Below are 20,838 nucleotides of genomic sequence, written 5' to 3'. Positions count from 1 at the left end.
GAGGAAGACTCGTCAGATTCATATTAGTGAAATCTAAGGGGCTATATAGTAATTTCACTCTCTTTTAAAACAAATTTATTTTTTATTGGGAATTCAGAAAAGGAATTCAATTGGATTTGAAGTGAAATTTTATTTTGAGGGTTTTTTTTTTTTTTAAGGTAAGACAACGGGTCGTTTTACAAGAAAAATGAGATTTTATTTTTGAGTGTTGGTACTAAAATGTAGGTCAATAAACCTTAAAATTTGAGTAAATAAATTTTATTGTTATAAGACAATGCTCAGGTGAAGTTTATTGTTTAACTTATGTCAATCTCGTTTACCTCTCTTTCCCTCGACAAAATAAATCTATCTCTTCCTCTTTCATCTCAAACATAATTACACAAATATTAGCAATTGTTTAGCCATTACAAATTAAACTTGGGTCATATTTCTTGCAAAACTAGAAACAAAACAAGATTGAATATGATGTATCCCTTCACCCAATAACCAACTCTCTTTTCTAATTGATATAGAGTTGATCAAAAAATTTATTATTAAAACAACTAGGATTTTTTAACTGTTTTTCATTGAATAATCATATATCAATTACAGAAAACTTGTAATAAAAAAAGATCGTTATACAACAATATTAGGGCTAAAAAGGGATTCGTTTTGCTGTGGAGAGAGAGGGAAATGATCGTAATTAAAAAATAATAATTAAAAAATAAAAATAAAAATAAAAAAAGGGTTAAGGAAAGAATAAAAAAAGAAGGGAAAAAAAAGGGTTTAACCTGTAAGAAATTGGTAATGCCCATTATTGAACTTTTTACTTTTTAAATATGTGTTACATTGGACCACTTCAGCATATGATGGAATTCATCTTTGTAAGAGAAGGACCTAAGCATTGTCCCTTTTTTTATATATAAAATTTGACTTTTTTTCATGAGATTTTAAAATACTAATATTTTAAATTTTGCAATTTCAATCCATTTTAATTTTACTCATCCCAAACAACAAGAGACGTCCTCCTTGGAATGAAATACAATTTTTTTTCCAATAATGGCTTGTCGCAAACAACAATAAAATAATAGAAGATTAATTAGTAAATTCTATTTTGAATTTTAAATCCAACCTAATTCTGAAAATTAATGGGTGTTCACACATCATACTGATTTGAGCAATAATACATCCTTCAAATTCGAAAATACAGAATAGGTAATATGTAAGTGGAATGTGTGCCCCTATTACATGATGTCACAGCCATATCATGTGGTAAGATACACATTTCCACTAATACATGTTGCCATCCTCCAAATTCAGTGAATGGACCAAATTTCTTCCTCCCTCCTTTTCGAGAAAAACTTTATTATGCCAGCTGTACTGTGCAACGAGCATATCCGAACCGTTTGTCGTGTATTACACATGCTATGTATGAATGGTTGGATGCGCCCGTTGCACAGTACAATTGGCACAATAAAGTTTTTCTCCTCCTTTTCTCTTTTTTTCAAAAGTACTAAAAGTATTAAAGCACATCCAGTTCCAGTCTACTACTTAAAGATATGTGAAATTTGTGTCAATTGACCAAAGAAATGTTGCATAATATCAAGGCTCTAAAACAAATCTCACACCCCACTTCTTTAATCTAAATATCACAAGAAGGAAATGCTAGACTTTTATTTTATTTTTATTTTTGGAGTGCTAATAATCTCAATGTCATTTGATTTGTGACTCAATTTCCAACATCCACTTCTTTGTCTTCATCTTTATGAGGGAAAATAATTCTGTATGAAAGGAAACAAAATCAAATCAAAGACTTACCATATCTTCCAACATATAGAGCTCAATTTTCAACCACATTGCTAGAAACCAAAAATGTTAAATCCACATAACATTTTGAAGATTGCAGAGGAAAAAGAAAACTTCAAGTTAATGCAATTTTGGGGTGGCCCTTGTTTCTTGATTTTTGATACAAGGCCTAACTCTCATAATCCACAACAATCAACTCCATAGCACAAACACCTTCAATGTCATAGGGTGTGGGAACTGGGATGTGAATCATTTGAGGAAATTTAAGAAGCAATTACACCCTTGACACAAAAGAAAAAGCAACTGGTTTTTTACAACAAAATTGTAATTCCTTCCGGGAAAGAATATAAAAGAGAAAATCTATCAACTGACAAACACAGATTCTTCTATTTGTGTGTAATCTCTCAGCTTGAAACCTTGCATTGCTGCTGTGCTTGTGGCGGCAACTTGCTAACCCAACTTAAAATGCAACGGGAACTGCCATGAAAAAAAGAAAAAACCGGTAATAGCATTAGAAGATTGTTTTGACAAGTAGAAAAGAGAAATGGCCACAGAACCAAAAAAATAAATAAATAAAGGTATCAATTTGCCTAAAAATGGTAATGCAACTTTTTTTCCCCACAGGCACGCACACATATTGAAGTAAGCCAACCTCCCGAACAAACAACGTCAGAGAATTGTATATATTCAAAAGCTCAAAGTGCATAAATATACAACTCAATATCAAACCTCTTTTGGGCTCCCTGCATCCATATTGCAGGGTTAAAGTCAGATCACTTGACGGGAAGAACAGCATCAAGGTTCTTCTCAAGCAGCCAGTCTCTTGGATAGACAAGTTCACGAGCTTCCAAATGAAGATGCCAACTCAATATACTTGAACAACCAAGGGGTATAGCTTCCATTTTACTTTCATCCTCGACCACTTGTTCTATAAGTGTGGTTTCCTGTGAAAAAAGCCACAGATGCTGCTACATAAAACTTACTTTTGCATACTCAATTTTAGGTGCATTTTATTTATTGAAGAAATTGTAAAAAACATTGGAAAATGAAAGAGATTTGTTTGATATATAATAGGAAGGCATACATATTTATATATATATATATATATATGCATATGTGGGATTTAGCGAAGTTTCATTTATTGATTTTTGATTAGCAGGTTTGCATTAAATGTTTCGCATGAAACAAACATGGTAAGTCAAAAAGATACACACACGTGTGTATATATATATATATCCTGAGTACAAAATCTTCTCTCTTGTATATATATACACACAAAAAAATTCCCAATTCTTTAGAACCCTAATTTCAAAAAATTCCAAAATTGCTTCCCCAAATCAAACTCACTCCTCTCAGAAAAAGATGATCATGTGACTGAAAAGGTTGATTCGTACCAAGAGAGTGGATTTGAAAAGGTTGATTGAGAGAATGGATTTGAAAAGGTTCCAAGTGGATGATAAGAAGTCGTGTACACAACAACAAATAAACACACTCTTGTCCTCCTTTTGCTCATCAGCCTTATCAATGACATAAAAGATGATGATGATCTCAAAGGTGTTGTCCCTGTGATGTTTTTCTTCTATTTCGTCTGCTATGCTATGGAGTAGAAGTACAATAGATTTTTTTTTCTCTCTTTTTAACCACAGGCCAAGACGAATTAAGTGTGTAAGTTTAAAATGACGTCCTATTTTAAAAGGGTACGCTGGTCTTTTCCATTTTCCGGCGTCTAAAGCTGCCGTGATGGGGTTAATGCAAAGAAAACATTGTTTAAGGGGTTTGTTTTAGTTTAGGGGAGTTTCTTCCAATTTAATTATAGTTTGGGGGGTTTAATGCATTTAATCCTTTTTTTTAGTGATGGTAATAAAATGTAGGTCAATAAACCTTAAAATTTGCATAAATAAATTTTATTGTTTTAGGATTTGGTACGTGGTTCAATGTAATTAGAACATGTTTCTAAAAAAGTAAATATTAAATATGGACGTTACCCCATTTTTAAGGGTTAAATCGTTTTTTCTTTCTTTCTTTTTTTCTTTCTTTTTTTTTATTTTTTTTTTTTTATTTTCATTTTTGCTTTCCTTCTTAATCAAGATCTTTTACCTCTGTTTCCCTCAACAAAAATCTATTTCTTCCTCTTTCATCTCAAACATAATTACACAAATATTATAAATATTATAGTTGTTATTAAGCAATTGTTTAGCCATTACAAATTAAATTTGGATTTTATTCCTTACAAAACTAGAAATAGAACATGATTGAATCGGATGTATCCCTTCACCCAATAACCACCTCTAACCTCTCTTTTTTAATTGATATGGAGTTGATCAAAGCTTTTATTATTAAAACAAAGCACAGAAAATTGATTTTCATTAAATAATCATATATCAAGCACAGAAAACTTGTAATAAAAAGAGAAAAAAAATATCGTTATACAACAATATTATGGTTAAAAAATGATTCGTTTTTGTGTGGAGAGAGAGGGAAAGAGAGAGGTAAGTGATCATGATTTAAAAAATTAAAAATAAAATAAAATAAAATAAAATAAAAAAATAAACAAAACAAAACTAGAAGGAAAGAATAAAAAAAGAAAAAGAAAAAAAAGAGGGGGGTTTAACCTGTAAGAAATGGGTAATCCACATCATTGAATTTTTTATTTTTTAAATATGTGTTCTAATTATATTGGAGCACATCAGTTGGATGATGAAATTCATCCTCATAAGACAAGCATTGTCCCCTTTTTTTATATATATGAAATTTGACTTTTTTTCATGAGATTTTAAATAATTTCGTTTAAAATACAAATCCATTTTTATTTTACTCAATCCAAACAACAAGAGACGTCCTCCCTGGAATGAAATATAATTTTGTTTCCTATAATGATTAATTAGTAAATTCCATTTTGAATTTTAAATCCAACCTAATTTTGAAAATTAATGGGTGTTCACACAATTTGAGCAATGATACATCCTTCGAATTCGGAGATGCAGAATAGGTAATATGCGAGTGAAATGTGGGCCCCCGTCACATGATGTCATAGTAATATCATGTGGTGAGATTCACATTTCCACCAACACCTGTCGCCATCCTCCAAATCCAATGGATGTATCAAATTTCTTTCCCCTCCTTTTGGAGAAAAACTTTATTATGCCAGCTGCGCTGTACAACGGGCGTATCCGAACCGTTTGTCATGTATTACACATGTAATGTATGAACGGTTGAATATTCCCGTTACACTAAAATATTTCTACTCCATTTCTCTTCTTTTCAAAATTACTACTTAAAAGTATTAAAGCACATCCAGTTCCAGTGTACTACTTAAAGATATGTGAAATTTGTGTCATCTGACCAAAGAAATGTTACATAATATCAAGGTTTTAAAACAAATCTCGCACTCCACTTCTTTCATCTAAATATCACAATAAGTGAAATGCTAGACTTTTATTTTATTTTATTTTATTTTTGGAGTGCTAATAATCTCAATGTCATTTGACTTGTGACTCAATTTCCAACATCCACTTCTTTGTCTTCCATCTTTATGAGGGAAAATAATTCTGTATGAAATGAAAAGAATCAAATCAAAGACTTACATATCTTCCTGCACATAGAGCTCCAATTTTCAACCACACTGCTAGAAACCAGAAATGTTAAATCCACATAACATTTTGAAGATTGCAGAGGAAAAATGAAATTTCAAATTAATACAATTTAGGGGTGGCCATTGTTTCTTGATTTTTGATACAAGGCCTACCTCTCATAATCCACAACAATCAACTCCATAGCACAAACACCTTCAATGTCATAGGGTACGGGAACTGGGATGTGAATCATTTGAGGAAATTTAAGAAGCAATTACACCCTTGACACAAAAGAAAAAACAACGCGTTTTTTACAACAAAATTGTAATTCTTTCCGGGAAAGAATATAGAGGAGAAAATCTATCAACTTACAAACACCGATTCTTCTATTTGTTTGTAATCTATTAGCTTGAAACCTTGCATTGCTGCTGTGCTTATGGCGGCAACTTGCTAACCCAACTTAAAATGCAAAGGGAACTTTTTTCCCCACAGGCACGCACACATATTGAAGTAAGCCAACCTCCCGAACAAACAACGTCAGAGAATTGTATATATTTAAAAGCTCAAAGTGCATAAATATACAACTCAATATCAAACCTCTTTTGGGCTCCCTGCATCCATATTGCAGGGTTAAAGTAAGATCACTTGACGGGAAGAACAGCATCAAGGTTCTTCTCAAGCAGCCAGTCTCTTGGATAGACAAGTTCACGAGCTTCCAAATGAAGATGCCAATTCAATATACTTGAACAACCAAGGGGTATAGCTTCCATTTGACTTTCATCCTCGACCACTTGTTCTATAAATGTGGTTTCCTGTGAAAAAAGTCGCAGATGCTGCTAAATAAAACTTACCATTGCATACTCAATTTTAGGTGCATTTTATTTATTGAAGAAATTGTAAAGAACATCGGAAAATGCAATAACATAATGCATACTTGGAAGCCCTCCTTCACAGTGTCCAACTGTCGAATTGGATCAGAATTGAGGCGGTGCCATCTCTTCGGATCCCACAATATGGTGCTGTTGAATGCAAACCCTGACATATCGACATGAAATCTATGCAGTCTTTTGCTCTTCTCATTTGTGTGCCATCCAATTACTTGACTTCCATTGCATACTGGACCTTCCAATATTGCCCTGTTTTTATTTGGTGCAAGCATGGCAACAGGCCACGTGCCAAAACGGCTACAAACACATGTAAATATAACGAATTTGCATAAGCGAATATAAGCACGGGAAGATAGAAGGAAAAGAAAAGAATCCAACAGGGCTTCACTCTTTAAAAATGCCATCATATATATTTTAGACACGAAAAGGTTCAATTGATTGTTGAGAGAGAGAGAGACTGAGCCCAATCTTAAAAAAGTAATATGAAGATTATAAGGAGTGAGAATCTACTCAGGGAGTAAGACCTACTGAAGAGAAAAATAATAATAATACGGTAAAATTATATGCCTTAATCTTCAAATTTTATTTAGACAAAACACTTTCTGAAAGAATTCATCTCTTCTGTTGGCAACGGTAGCGAGAATCTGGGAAATTTGTGAGTTCCTCTTTTCCCCAAATCAAAATCTTGTAGATGATAATACCGCAAAACAATAGGATAGCCATCCTAGTAGAAAGACGAATTTAGAAAAATAATAAATAAAACAAAATAATTATATGAGGAATGTAGTGTAGCGGTGTAGTACCAACAGGCCTGTGGCCTAGCGGTACAAGGCTCCTACTTCCCAAAGGGTTCGAACCTCAGTGGAGGCAGTGTGTGTGAGTTTCCCAACTAGGAAAAAAAAAAAAAAGTGTAGCGGTGTAGTGAAGATTTACCTTAATCACAAGGAGGGAGAAATTGAAGACGACATTGGTCATAAGATTATAAAATTAAAGCAGGATGGGTTAAATGGGTTAAGAAGGTGAATTTTATAAAACCACCACTAAATTAGCCATACTTTAAAGAAAATAATGTTGGACAACTAAGAAACAACATATTAATAAATTAAATATTGCAGAAATGCAGATGAGGAGATGGACATGTGGCTAAAAAGAAAATAAAAAGTATAAAATTAGAAATAAATACATTCTTGAGATGTTTGGAAGTAGCACTTATTGGAGAGGTAAAATAAGAAAAAGCCACTTAAATTGGTTTGGCCATGTGGAGCGATGACTGCATTGGTTAGAAAAAGTGACGTAATCTTTACTGAGGGTAACATTAGTGAAAGGGGAAGATTAGAACTAATATGGATTATGATAGTAACAAAAGAATGATAGCATGAAGATTAACTTAGGCTATGACATTAGATAATGTAAGATGGCGAAACAAAATTCATGTAAATGACATTAAATAGTTGGGAAAAGGTTTCTTAAATAAAAAGTGTAGTGAAATCAGCTACAATGTGAAGGAAGAATGTCATAATTTCAAGAATGCGGAAATTTAGTCATACAACATATATTTCAACATACAAGAATGGCATACCAAGTATGAACCATGGTTTTTAGGGCTATTTCCATTTACAAATTTGCTTTCCACATTTCATGCTTTTACAATATATAGTAACTCACTTGCCAAAAAAACAAGAATAACCAAAAAAATTGAAAAGATATTTAAAAATATATATATTAGGTCCCTAAAGCATTATTTTTTGATTTTTTTGTAACGAAGAACATAGTGTTGACTTTGCTTATGCTTTATGCTAGAAACTATTCAATTTAACAGTGTAAAATTTTTAAGGTTTCAAATATGTCTCTTTTCACTTCCTATGTGTTTAAAATTGTTATTCACCAAGGGTTTTACTAGTTTTGAGACTAAAAACTCCACCCACATTTCCAGTGATTTTTAAACTGCAAATTCAACCCCAAGGGATTGGCTACTTGGCTCAAGTGGGTAAGAACTTGGCCCTGGTGCCTAACAAAGCATCAGATCTAAGGTTCGACTAACAATTCCTTCAGGGCGGGGCGGGGCGGGCGGGCAGGGGGTGGCAGTATCAACTAGGAAGAAAACAAACAGCAAATTCCCTTCAGCTTCTCCAAACAGGCAAATTATTTCGATCCTCCAAATATGCACTTGTCATGTAAAATATTTTGGAGCAAATATAAAATAACAAGTTAATTTGGTAGAACTGGAGTGATTCGGAGATCAGGAATCAATTCCTAACTCAACCGTAGAAGCAGTATCTTGTTATAAGAGTTACTCTATTAAAAGGCTTAAGCAATTAGAACCTATTTGCATCAATGATATCTTATCAACGAAGAATTAGATCAAGTAAAAACAATGTGATGCGCAATACTACAGTAGAAGAACATGAAAGACTAGTAAGCTACTATAAAGTATAAACATATCGAGGAACAGAATAACTGAGGCACAAGTAATATGTAACATGCGATGGCTACGTAATGTCAAGGCAATTTAGAAAATAATGTCAATACAGAGACATTATTCATCCCCAACAATGCCTTTTACACAATAATTCCATAAATGTAGATTTTGTATACATAAAACAAAGCAAGACAAATACTGATACAAAATTGAACTGTTTGATATCCAACAAGGCTTGCGACATTATTATTATAACACACAGTTAAATGTGTATCTTAGTAAACACCAAACAGGTCAAGCTCGATACCTGTATTCTCTCCTGATTTCTAACAACTCAATTGAAAGGATACTAATGTCAAATTCTTTTATTACCCTATTTTAGATACTCAGAAAATTAGAAGTATATTTATTACTACATATAGTCAGTTTCTCACTATTGTATCAGCAGAAACAAACAATGACACCTATTCGAACTGCTTAGACCCAACAAGAGGTCCAACATTGACCACCATGACATATCAGAAATGGAATGCATTTTGATAGAAACTACAAACAAAATCAAATGAAAATACCTGATTTCTCTCATGCTTTCAAACAACTCGAGTGAATAGATATTATCATCATCTGCAAAGTAAACAATCCCATCAAGTTTGTGACGCTCAATGTGCTCAAGAGCCGTATTCGTTTGGTGAACACCTCGGTCCTTTATGCTCGTTGAACTTTTTGGGCACACTAAATGCCTATACATAACACCAGTTTTTCTCAGTATCTCAGCAGTTTCCATTGATGCCGAATTCATTTCCACCACAATCCACACAAGGGGTGGAGGAACGAGCCTAAGCACCTGCCCCAATCTATTCAAGTAAAATGCCTGAATTGCACGATTATATGTTGGAGTAACCACAATTAGCTGTTTCCGGGGGACCAAATCAAACCTCTCCTTCACATTCAACCTCCTCTCAACACCTAATTCCACCATATCCACCACTAAATTCTCCGGTCTAGCAACCACATCATTAACATCCTCTTTAACATTGACCGGCTCCGGCTTTATCTCAGACGAAAAACCACTATTTTTAACACCAATATTACCAAATGATAACATACCTAACAAAAGCCCAATCAAGAAAAACAACAAGCACCCATAAAAATGTTTCCTCCATGTCCGGTGGCCTTTACGAATGTAATTGCGAAAGAAAACACCAGCAAGAAAACTACGGATTCTAACATCAAATGTGGACACAGGAGACCAAAATTTACTCTTAGATAGAACTTTATGAGATGGTGACGATACAGAAAATGGGCTCTCTCCGTTCTGATACGGACGGTCTTGATGCATTGAGAGAGTTCTCCGAATCGAAGCCATTACAAGGCATAGAGAATGGATTCTATTATAAGGGTTTGATCAAGTTTCACTAATTAAACAAGTTTTAAGCAAATTTAGCCAATAAAACATACAAATGTATATTAGAGTTTGAGAGTCGAAGATCAAAAGAAGTATAAACTACTAGATTTTCTTAAGAAACGAAAAGAAAACACTATAATATGTGAATTGCAAAAGGAACCCATTTGAAGAACAGATCAAATCAACAGAACAGAGAGACCCAGTTCAGTACAATCTGGTTAAATAAATTTAAAGCAATTTTAGCCAACATAAAACAATTTTGTAAGAAAATAATAGAATTTGTGGATCGAAGACCAAGTGAAGAATGAGATAAGTAGTCTAAGGAACAAAATGTAACATATATGAATTGGAAAAACGAACCGATTTGAATGGAATCAATGGAGATTAGTAGTCTCAGGTGAGGATCGAATCCATAGAAGAGAGAAACCCAGTTCAGTATTTTCTGTTTAGAGAGTAGAGCTATGGATTGAGATAATCTGAGTGAAGATTGTGTGCGAATTTGGCGAATTTTGGGAGATTTTAGTGCGCCAGTCTGGGTTGATTATGATTGAAGTGTGTGTTTTGGGAAATGGTTCACTGGGTGGCACGTGCGTGTTGTCGCTCAGCACGTGTTAATTCCATTCGTTGACAGTGTCGAAGAGAAACATTCTAATTTGGCTGTTTGGTTGCGAGTGTAAGAATGGAATGGAAAGTCAATCACTTTTTTTTTTCTAAACCACGATTACAATTTCAGACCTAGCTTCACTGTTTTTTACTCCACCCACTGTTTGGCGCCTCTCTCTCTCTCTATATATATATATAATTATGTATATACACACGCGCACATGCCAGTCAGCCAGTGCCACAAATCAAAAGGCCAGTCAAATCTTTCACGAAGGGTACACATCAATTTAAACATGTTAATTTCATGGTCTGTTTGAATCGTGTTGACATTCATATCAAAAAAATTTCGTCAACAATTGCATTTCGGATCTTCAGATAAAAACCTTCTTTGAGTGATGCTTTGAAAATTTTCAATACGATCCACATTCAATCTTTCAATGTCAACCCAAAAGTCCAACACTTCGACCCAATGTGATGCCTACAACAACAACTTTCAATCTCACTTCCGACCTGTAAACGAATCACAATCGAGTCTAAGCTGTTTCTTGTGCTTGTGAAACAGCTTTCCATCTCAATGTCAGTGGCCATTTTAGTTGAGGATCAAAATGGAAATTGAAATTCATACATTGGCTTTTAGTCTAAACAGTATTTATAGACAACGAGTTCATACGGCATCATAAAACCGGTAAATGAGGCATGGAACACATGCAGTTTCCCCATATGATATAATCTGTTCCCAAATGAGAGATTTGAGTGTTCGAGTCTTACTAAGTGCAACATCTTAGATGTGTGTGTCTACTCGAACTTTCCAAAAATAAAAAATGAAAAAGTTAAACCAAAGATAAAAAAATGAAAAGGTTAATTTTACTGATAGTCCTTCAAGTTTAACCAAATATTACACCCCAAAAGTTACTTTTAAAGTGTATTAAATACTTTTTGTATGTAAAATAACATTAATATCCTTCTAACTATCTGTTAACTAAATAAAATATATTAAAATGACTTTAATACCCTTTAAGCCTTGTTATATAAATTTATAATTATTTTGTATATATATATATATATTTTTTCTCTTACACACCAGTTTTCTCCACCTTTTTTATATCTTTTTCTTTTTCTTTTCCTTTTTTTTTATTTTTTTTATTTTCTAATTTCCTTTTCTTCTTCCGCAAAGAATTTTTCTTTTTCCTTTTTTATTTTATTTTATTCTCTTGTTATTCATCACTTTCGGCAAAGAAGAGAGGCCTTTAATGGTTCCTCATCACCGGCGAGCACTTTGGTCGCCTCTTCTCTCTCGATGCCAGAACGACGATAATAGCGACCACGTGGTCGCTGCTTCTTCTCATACACTGTTTATCTTCTTCTTGGTGATGCTCGCTGCCCTTTCTCCTTGTACCAGGTCGCCGGCGGCGACCTGGTTTGCTCTCCATGGACCGCGACCGGGTGGTCGCCGACCTTTATCAGCAGCATGGGTCGCCATTATGGCGACCCACAGTAAGATCATTGCGTTGCGGTCAATACGACCTTTTTGGGTAAACCCAAATTCATCAATGTCGACCCATGCTGTGCTTCACTAATTGCATATATAATAATAATATGAGTTCTGTTATCACAATTGCTCCATTCGTATAGATAGCACAGCTTGTTTGCAAACAATTCCATTACCACTTCTTCGGGTATATCTCAACTTGGGGGTTTTTTGAGTCAGATACTAAATTCAGCTGAGTTTATGATAATTAGGGTTTGTAGTAAGAGAGGCGGAGTGTGAAATTTGGAATGAGGGTAAGGGCATTGTCCTTCTTTCAGTTTTTTTTTTTTTTTTTTTTTTCGGATATTTTACAATAAAAGCCATTAAAAAATAAGAGTAAAGTTGTCTTTTCAATCAAATTGAAAGGTGTTGGAAAAGTCATTGGAGTAATAGTAATTTTTTAAAGACGTTCTTACGTAATATTTGACCAAACTTAAAGGGTGTAATGAAATTATTTCAAAATAAAAAAGTGAACTCCATCTTATAAAGAAATGTCCAACTCAACAGCAATACTAGACATGCATATCTATCTGCTAACCTTAACTATCATGAAATCTCAGCATCTTCTTTGTCATCAGCCTTCTCATACATTGGCCTTTAGTCCAAACAGTATTTATAGACAACGAGTTCATACTCTGCATAAAAATACCGGTAAATTAGGCATGGAACATATTCAGTTTCCCCGGAAGATATAATCTCTCTTCCCGAACAAGAGATTTGAGTGTTCAAGCCCTCCTAGGTGCAACATTGTAGATGTGTGTGCGTTTAGTCTAACTTTCAAGGAAAAAAATAAATAGTGAATTACCATCTTATAAAGAAATATCCAATTCAACAGCAATACTAGACATGCATATCTATCTGCTAACGTTAACTGTCATGAAATCTCAACATCTTTGTCATCAGCCTTCTCAATATTTCTTCTTATTCTTGATTTCCTTTTCTATCTAATTTTTTCTTAACATTCGCTCACAGGGCAACAAAAAAGAGTTGCAAATAATAACATATTACTGGGAAAAGAAAATTAAGTATCTACTGTGGGACTACTCCCGATATGACAAAATAATCATGTCAATGGTTCGATGCATGGAGAAGAAGCAACGAACCACAAGTTCAATCATACGAAAAGGATTTACACAAGTGAAAGATCTCCAGCAGGAACCGATCTCTTGATTAGTTTAGCCCAAGACTCGTTAGCCTCTGTGATGACCTTTAGAGCATATTCCTGTTTGTCAACATATAAAGACTTCTAAAATCAGAAATAATATCCGTCGACATAAATAAGCTTTACTAAAATCAGACAAAATATTGATGCAAGAATTATACAATTGCACTATGTTATAATGATTCAGAATGGTTGCTCTTTCCTAACGGAAGAATATATATTATTCAGAATAAAGACTAAACAACAATACTTTGGGCAATTAAATTTCTTACGCTGCCATATTATTAAACAACGAAGATCGGCATCCCTCCATGATGCATAAATATAAGTGATCAGCTAAAAAGCAACATGATATGTTTCACAAAAAACATCTCCGGATATTAAACAGAAAAGAAGGGGGAAATAAAAAAGAAGGAAAAAGTGCCTTTCTTACGACTTAAGATAGCTTATATTCTCTTTAGCAGCCCATAAAAGGAGACCAACCATTTTATCATTTTATGCTATGTGATGTTTGCCTTTTATGTTTCTTTTCCTTTTCTTTGCCAAAGTTTCAAGTGAAGCCATTTGAGTCAACTCTGCAGTTATGTTTAACTCAATGCAGTGGATTGCCAAACCCAACAACGGTCAGACGTCCAAGCCATTGCAAAATATGTTCATCCACACTAAAAGAATCTCAGTTTGGAATTACAATTTACAAACACACAAACAGTCTACAGGCAAGGCAGGGATTAGAGTTTCCAAGGAAAAGAAATGTAGCAAGAACGGGTTTACAAAACTGCTAAATCAGGACTGAAGCAATAACGTCGGATGTAAATATATAACTCATCCCTTCATGAGTAATATTGTACAGTTATTCACATTACAGAATATAATGCCAATGTTTCATTTTCCCACCCCACTAAAGATTAATATCCATTATTTGAGGAGCCATGGACCATTTTTTGTTTCAGTAGGAATATATACAAGGTGGTAAATTTTCCAAAGAAAGAAGAAAATTAAGTTTCAACTTTCAAGTTAAATGTGTATGAGGAAAACTAAAGATATGTGATAAAATTTCATGGCAAAATGACTCTTAATAAAATGGAGCCTCAATGAAAGGTAATTTCTGGGAGGTATTTTTATTGAGACTAACAGAGCATTTGTTAAAAAAAGAATGTGCAAGGCATTGCCGAGTGGCACTGCCCTGATCATACAAACTTCTGTCTGGCAGCACTACAACTATCATTAATCATTAAGAAAAAGAAAGCAAAAAAAAATTTAAAAACCATTAGCAATGGCAAGTCTTTGGCTTGCAAATGTCATGTAAACAAGGTCTTTGTTGGATAACAAAATTAAATTAAAATAACAGTGCATTGCAAGGGTATGCTACCTTATTCGCTGCCTTGTTGCCAAGACCAAACTTGTTGGCAGGCTTTCCATCTGGAATCTTGTAATCTCTAAACCAGTCCCTAATTGCAGTAAGAGTTCCCTGAAGAAAATGCCGAATTAAGGCAATGTTAAGTATAGGATGGAAATATGCATTCACAATTCATCTTCAAAGCAATCGGTATAACTACTTAAAAATAACACCTCAAATTCCATTTACTTTTCACTTAACTTGCAATAAAATAGAATATTTATTATAAAGAATGCAAAATATTGGTTTGTATTTTAGGAGCTTCCATAAATTATAAGCACTAGCATCTTCAGAAAACAATATAGAAGGTTACTTTATACCCTTGACAATATGGATGAGAGACACCAACAAGAAAAAGAACAGAAAGCTCAGTGTGCAAAACAAAGCAAAGTCCAAAAAATAATATTTACAACTTTCCACAACACAGCATAATCCAGCAAATGAAGCTGCCTTACAAATGTAACATGACATACCGGAAAATGTTTCTCAACGTCATCAACATCATTCACAAGTGAAGCTTTTGGGTCATCCAATGAAATTGCAACTATTTTCCAATCAAGCTCCCCTTCATCAATCATAGCTAGAGCAGCTAAGGGCTTGACTCTGAAGATCTGGCCAATCTTCCCATGTTTTTCGCCAATCTCAACAACATCCACTGAAAATTAAAGAAACCGTTAAAAGAGTACTTGGATCATCATCTCCTGGATAAAATGTTCAAAAGATCTAAGCAGTGATACAACAAATTGCTAAAATTACCTGGATCATTATCTCCAACTGCCCCATCAACTTCAGAGTTTGCAAATGAAGGGTCTTCCCATGTTTGAGGAAGCAATCCATAATTCCAATTTATGTTGTAGCTGAAATGATAAAACAAAAATACATGAGATTTAATTTGCTTGATGAATAGGATGAAAAATTGATACTGCGTAAAATAAAACTGGGAATAATTACAGAAGTGTAATTTGAAAAAACAAGTAACATTGCAAGAGTTGGAGATGACAGCTTGTTGTTCTTGAAGAATTTGACTTATTGCACTTCAATAGGATACAGATTAGTGCTTCATTCTATCAAAGCTCTAAAAGAATTCCGAACGTGAGATGCAGATCGTTACCCAATTGTTTTCACAATTTTTAACTTCCAGGTTTCTCTTTAATGTTAAAGGAAAAACAAAACAAAACAAAAACAAATTAAATATATAAATATATAAAATAAAATAAAAAAATAAAAAACCATAGTAAAACTAAAAATAAAAGGGAAAATTACACTAACACCCCTTCAGGTTGGGTCAAATTTCACATAGATAGACATTTTGGTTTTAACTTTCACTCACATTACATTTGATCCCTATTTCACTCACACCCCAACTAACGCCTGCATAGGTCTAACACTATGTAAAATGACTCTGATACCCTATGACTCTGTCAAAACACCAAAAATGATATCAAAAGACTAAAATACCCTATAGATTCTTTATAAATTTACAATCATGCGAACCCCATCACCACCACTAGAACAACGTCACAACCACCATCACCACAGTATACTCCGGCACACCAACACCACCACAATCGGCAGTGACTCTACCACTATCCCCACCCCCACAACCACCACCATCATTATTGATTCCAACACACCAACACCAACACAATCAGGGTCATCACCAGCATTATTTACAACCCATCTTCCTCTTGTATACAACAAATAAGGCAAAATAAAAAACACCAAAACAAGTCCTTTTTGTCTTTAATGTGTACAAGCAGCCTTTCAATGTAACCCCATCAGAAGGTACAAGTCACAACGCCTTCACTGAACTTTCACAATTCATAATTTCATACACATATATAATAATATATTCAAAGCTGAAAAGACCTCCGACCAATACAAGTTGAGAGAATACAAAGAAATGACTAACAAGTAACAAAAATGAAAGATCCGACAACTCCATTGCTAGACCCTTTACTTACTCACAAAGTCTTCCATTCTCCACAGTACGAGAGACCAAAGACTGAAGAAAAAGAGAGAGAGCGAGAGAGAGAGAGAGAGAGAGGCAAAGACCAATCCACATATCAACTCCAAATTTTTCTTTCACAATTCAAAAACCTGAAACCCCAATTAGTCTCTGGTATGAAGTTCTCTGATCTGGAATTGATTCACATACCGATTTTTTGCCACAAAGTCACTGAAATTGACTCCCTCAACACAACCACGTCCTTCTCGTCGATCGGCGGCAACGACGAGTACGAGTTGTGGTCGTCGGAACCGAACTCCTCCTCCTCCTCCTCAAGGTCATCTTCCTTGTTGTACTTCTCGAATCAAAGATTGATGATATTGCAATCGACCGTGTGTGTATATATATATATACACACACATGTGTATATATACATATATGAGAGATGTTCTGTCTTATAATTAAGGGCACTTTTGTCTTTAATAAATTTAATATTTTCTATTAAAATATATTAAATAAGTGAGGGCATAAATGATATTTCACACCTTATTTTAGATAGAGGGTGTGAGTGAAAGTTAAAACCAAAATGTCCATCTATGTGAGATTTGACCTAACCTGAAGGAATGTCAATGTAATTTACACAAAATAAAAATAAGTTCAGTAGACCACTGACCCATGTCCTGCCTAGTGTCATATACTTAGAAAAACCAGCCCCAAATCCAAAAAGTAGGAGAGTTGGGTTAGATAATAGACAGCCAGCATAAAACCATTGCCCTATCCCTTATCAACATGAATCCAGATAATTTTTTAGCAAATATTACAAAAATCCCTTCAAGGGATGTGTTGCATCAACTCCTAGTTGTTTTACCGGTTGGCAGAGCTGCATTGGCACATGGTGTCGTGAAAAGTGGGTAGGGTTCCCATACCGTTCTGAATACTAGAAGAGCACGTGTAAATAAGATTATCCAATATGGTAGATTTAATTACTAAGTTATCTGGACTTGGCTACTTGTTTCGGTTATGAGTATGAGTCTGGAACTTGGCTTGAAATGTGTCAGGAACTTGGACACGGGTGTGTGGACACGTATTACATACTTAAAATATATATATCTTACATAAAAAGTATAATGCATGAAGCTATTATTCTTTAAAAGTATACTAAATAACAATGAAACATAAATGAAATATGGTGAAAAAAGAGAGATTCCATCTATCTCAGAAGTAGTTAACTCATCTTTGCTATCACATTTGAACTTTCCTTCTTATTCTACCATCAAAATTGGAGGATCCAAGTGTCTGATTTTGGTACGTTTGTCAGACACATATCCCATACCCATACCCTTGTTGTGTTATGTCGAAACAGATACATTTAGGAAAATAGGAGAATCTAGGTAACGTAGGATTTAAATTGGCTACTTGAAATACAGGAACATTGATAGGTAGAGGGACAAAGCGGTTGCCACTAAGATCCTAAAAAGCAATATAGCATGCCTACAAGAAACTAGGTTAAAAAATAGAAAGTTAGGAAAATTGAAAACACAAGATATAAACTCTATTACATTAAGAAATAGAGTAGGAATATTAGTTAATAAGAATTCAAAAGAAGAATTGTTACTAGAAAATTGGATAGAACAATGTCAATGAAACTTTTATGGATTAATACAACTACTTTATACACCTGGTGCAGGACAAGATACACATTTAAGGCACAACTGTAGGAAATATATGAACTAATTCAAGCAATACTGGAAGGAGTATGGTAATGTGTGGTCTAACTAAGGTAAAACCTAGAGTAGAGTAGCATCCGATCTCAAATAGATGGGACAACACTTAGTCATTTAGGAGTTAAATTAATTTACAAGTTATTTGTTCCTTTGAAACGAGTGGTCTCAAATCTCAATAGTCTGCCATTCAGCAAGATTCCCAATATAAAGAATACCATTATGATGTTTCCAAAGCAACCGAATAAACAAGCTTACGGATAGTAACGAAGCTTTCCCTTCTTTGTGTCCTGCTTTATAGGAGTGAATGGCTCATCGGTAGCAACCTCCATCTTTGCACTTGTTTCTTTGGGTATCTCAACAATAAAATTAAAATTCCCATCACCCAAGTGCAATGGGATATCATGCCAAGCGGAAACCTATGCAATGAGTTAACCCGTTATCCAAATGACCAAGATAAAGGGAAAAAATATATTTCAGGCCTGAAATTGAGAACAACCGATAATTATAACTATCAAATAATACAGAAGTATACACATCCAAACTCTTCTTGAAAACATCAATATCAATCTATGTCTATTAATCAAACCAATCATACAGAACCTATATGATACTTTTCATGCCTTAACTCGCAAACAAAAACACCAAACTCTATAATCCTAATTTATCAGATGAGATGAAAATTGGAAATCAGAAATTTGTTGTGTTGTCTCATCTGTCCAATTTTTCATATACCCACTTTACTCAAGACCAACCACACCAATTCATTAACATAGACTGATACCCAAAAACATCAAATGTGTACCCAATTGAAAGTTTTCCATTTCAGAAACAGTATATTAGTATGCATTCATATTTTCAATCATTCACATACATCTTCAATCCATAACATTGCAAGGAATTCAAAAAATTGGACATGTAATAGTATATGACCAATGGAATGAGCAGATTCAGTGCTCCCAAACATACCTTGAGAAAAAAAAATTGTGCATGTAATAAACGAAAATATTATCAATTCAAATTAGGTTCTTAAATTTATTAGTTTGTTCAAAAAAAAATTATCTTAATTTTTTTTTTTTTTTTTTTTTTTTTTTATCTCATTCTTAAAAGACCCCAACATCAAATATACCCAATTGAAAGTTTTCCATTTCAGGAACAGTCTATAAGTAAATATTCATTTTTCTCAATCATTCACATACATAATCAACGCATACCATTTCAAGAAATTAAGGAAAAAATAACTTTAAAAAAATTAAAAAATTGGGCATGTGATAGTATATGAACTGTGAAATTACCTTTTTGCCAGAGTGGTCGACGAAGAAGACCCGATAATCTAGGGTTTCGGGTAGTCCTTCCTCTTTGATCTGAACGTCGATGGGATTGTACAGTGATCTGCAAGTGAAGGGTCTTCTGGGTGATTTGCAGAGACTGCGATTGAGAAAAAGAGCCTTGTGTGGGAGAGAGTGGGGTTTGAGGAGAAACGACGTCGTGAGGTTTGCATGGTGAAGTGTTCCTCCGGCTACTGCCATCACTCTCGCGGTGGCGGCAATAGCCATTTCTGTGGCCAAAAAATTGCAACAGTCGTTACTCTCGCACCAGAAACCTGTGGTTTTTTAACTACATGTTTCGAATGAAGAAATAAATGTTGGTTTTTTTTTCTTTTTTTTTTTAAATATAAATGAGGTTTGAATTTGAAACCCCAAATGTTTTAGGAAGATAAGAAAATCCACTTGTTAGATTAGTGTTTCAAATTAATTGTTTTAATTAATGAAATTAGACTCCAATTTTATAAATGAAGTTTTATGGAGGTTAAATGAAATTTTACACCTGAGAAAAGGAGTTTGAAAAAAACTAAGCCTCTATTTGGTAACGCAAAAAAATTAAACACCCGTGTTTGGTAACCTTTTTGTCTTTTTTATTTCTGTTGTTGTTTTCTTTCTCTGTTTTTTTTCTTCTTTTCTGTTTTTATTTATGTGAAAATGACAAGTTTAGGCAAGGTAAATGAAATAGAAATAACACTTACTAAAATATAGGAATGATTCCAAAAAAATGAAGTTTTTGTTACGAAATGATCCAACTAACCATTGAATTGATTTGCCCTTTCTCTCTCTTTTATCATTTTAGGATGCCATTGACACAGCTAAAGGTAAGTCAGGGTGTGGTAAGGAGTAGAGTTGGCTTTCTAAAGTTCAATTTGAAGACAAGATATGTAGATTTGATGTGTTGAATTGTTTATTCTCTTCTATGATTCTAGGATTTCTTGATCCAATTATCCAGAGATAGCATCTTCTCGTGGACTCTATTCCTTCTATAGCATCTTCTCTTGGACTTTATTCCTTCTCTTTACTCGAGAGACTTTTGGCTACCACCCCTCTCTTAGTATATAGTATTTACCCCTCTTGCCCGTCCTTA

General features: G+C 34.0%; 2 protein-coding genes across 3 annotated transcripts; both read right to left on the bottom strand.

Moving 5' to 3' along the window:
* Positions 1 to 5,586: 5,586 nt before the first annotated feature.
* On the bottom strand, positions 5,587 to 10,735 carry LOC132274067 (probable beta-1,4-xylosyltransferase IRX9H). 2 transcript variants are annotated; one of them, XM_059775227.1, is made up of 4 exons: positions 9,236 to 10,735; positions 6,292 to 6,541; positions 5,955 to 6,169; positions 5,587 to 5,834 (listed from the first exon to the last, which is right to left on the bottom strand). In XM_059775227.1, the coding sequence occupies exons 1-3, from the start codon at positions 10,027 to 10,029 to the stop codon at positions 5,999 to 6,001; spliced, it is 1,215 nt and encodes a 404-aa protein (XP_059631210.1). In that variant the 5' UTR covers positions 10,030 to 10,735; the 3' UTR covers positions 5,587 to 5,834; positions 5,955 to 5,998. The 2 variants fall into 2 exon arrangements, with proteins under 2 accessions (XP_059631210.1, XP_059631209.1); XM_059775226.1 differs by having other exon boundaries at positions 5,587 to 6,169.
* A 2,254-nt stretch (positions 10,736 to 12,989) lies between these two features.
* On the bottom strand, positions 12,990 to 20,087 carry LOC132274069 (soluble inorganic pyrophosphatase 6, chloroplastic-like). Its single transcript, XM_059775228.1, has 6 exons — positions 19,722 to 20,087; positions 18,685 to 18,845; positions 15,514 to 15,614; positions 15,231 to 15,412; positions 14,731 to 14,829; positions 12,990 to 13,421 (listed from the first exon to the last, which is right to left on the bottom strand). Exons 1-6 carry the CDS (start codon positions 19,980 to 19,982, stop codon positions 13,329 to 13,331), a joined length of 897 nt encoding a protein of 298 aa, XP_059631211.1. The 5' UTR covers positions 19,983 to 20,087; the 3' UTR covers positions 12,990 to 13,328.
* Positions 20,088 to 20,838: the final 751 nt, after the last annotated feature.

Source organism: Cornus florida, unplaced genomic scaffold (assembly GCF_030987335.1).
Source record: "Cornus florida cultivar Cherokee Brave unplaced genomic scaffold, ASM3098733v1 CherokeeBrave_3.0.0_Hap2_Chr09, whole genome shotgun sequence".
Lineage (NCBI taxonomy): Eukaryota > Viridiplantae > Streptophyta > Magnoliopsida > Cornales > Cornaceae > Cornus > Cornus florida.
The sequence above is the reverse complement of the archived record's forward strand: the minus strand, read 5'-3'. Positions and strand labels throughout refer to the sequence as shown.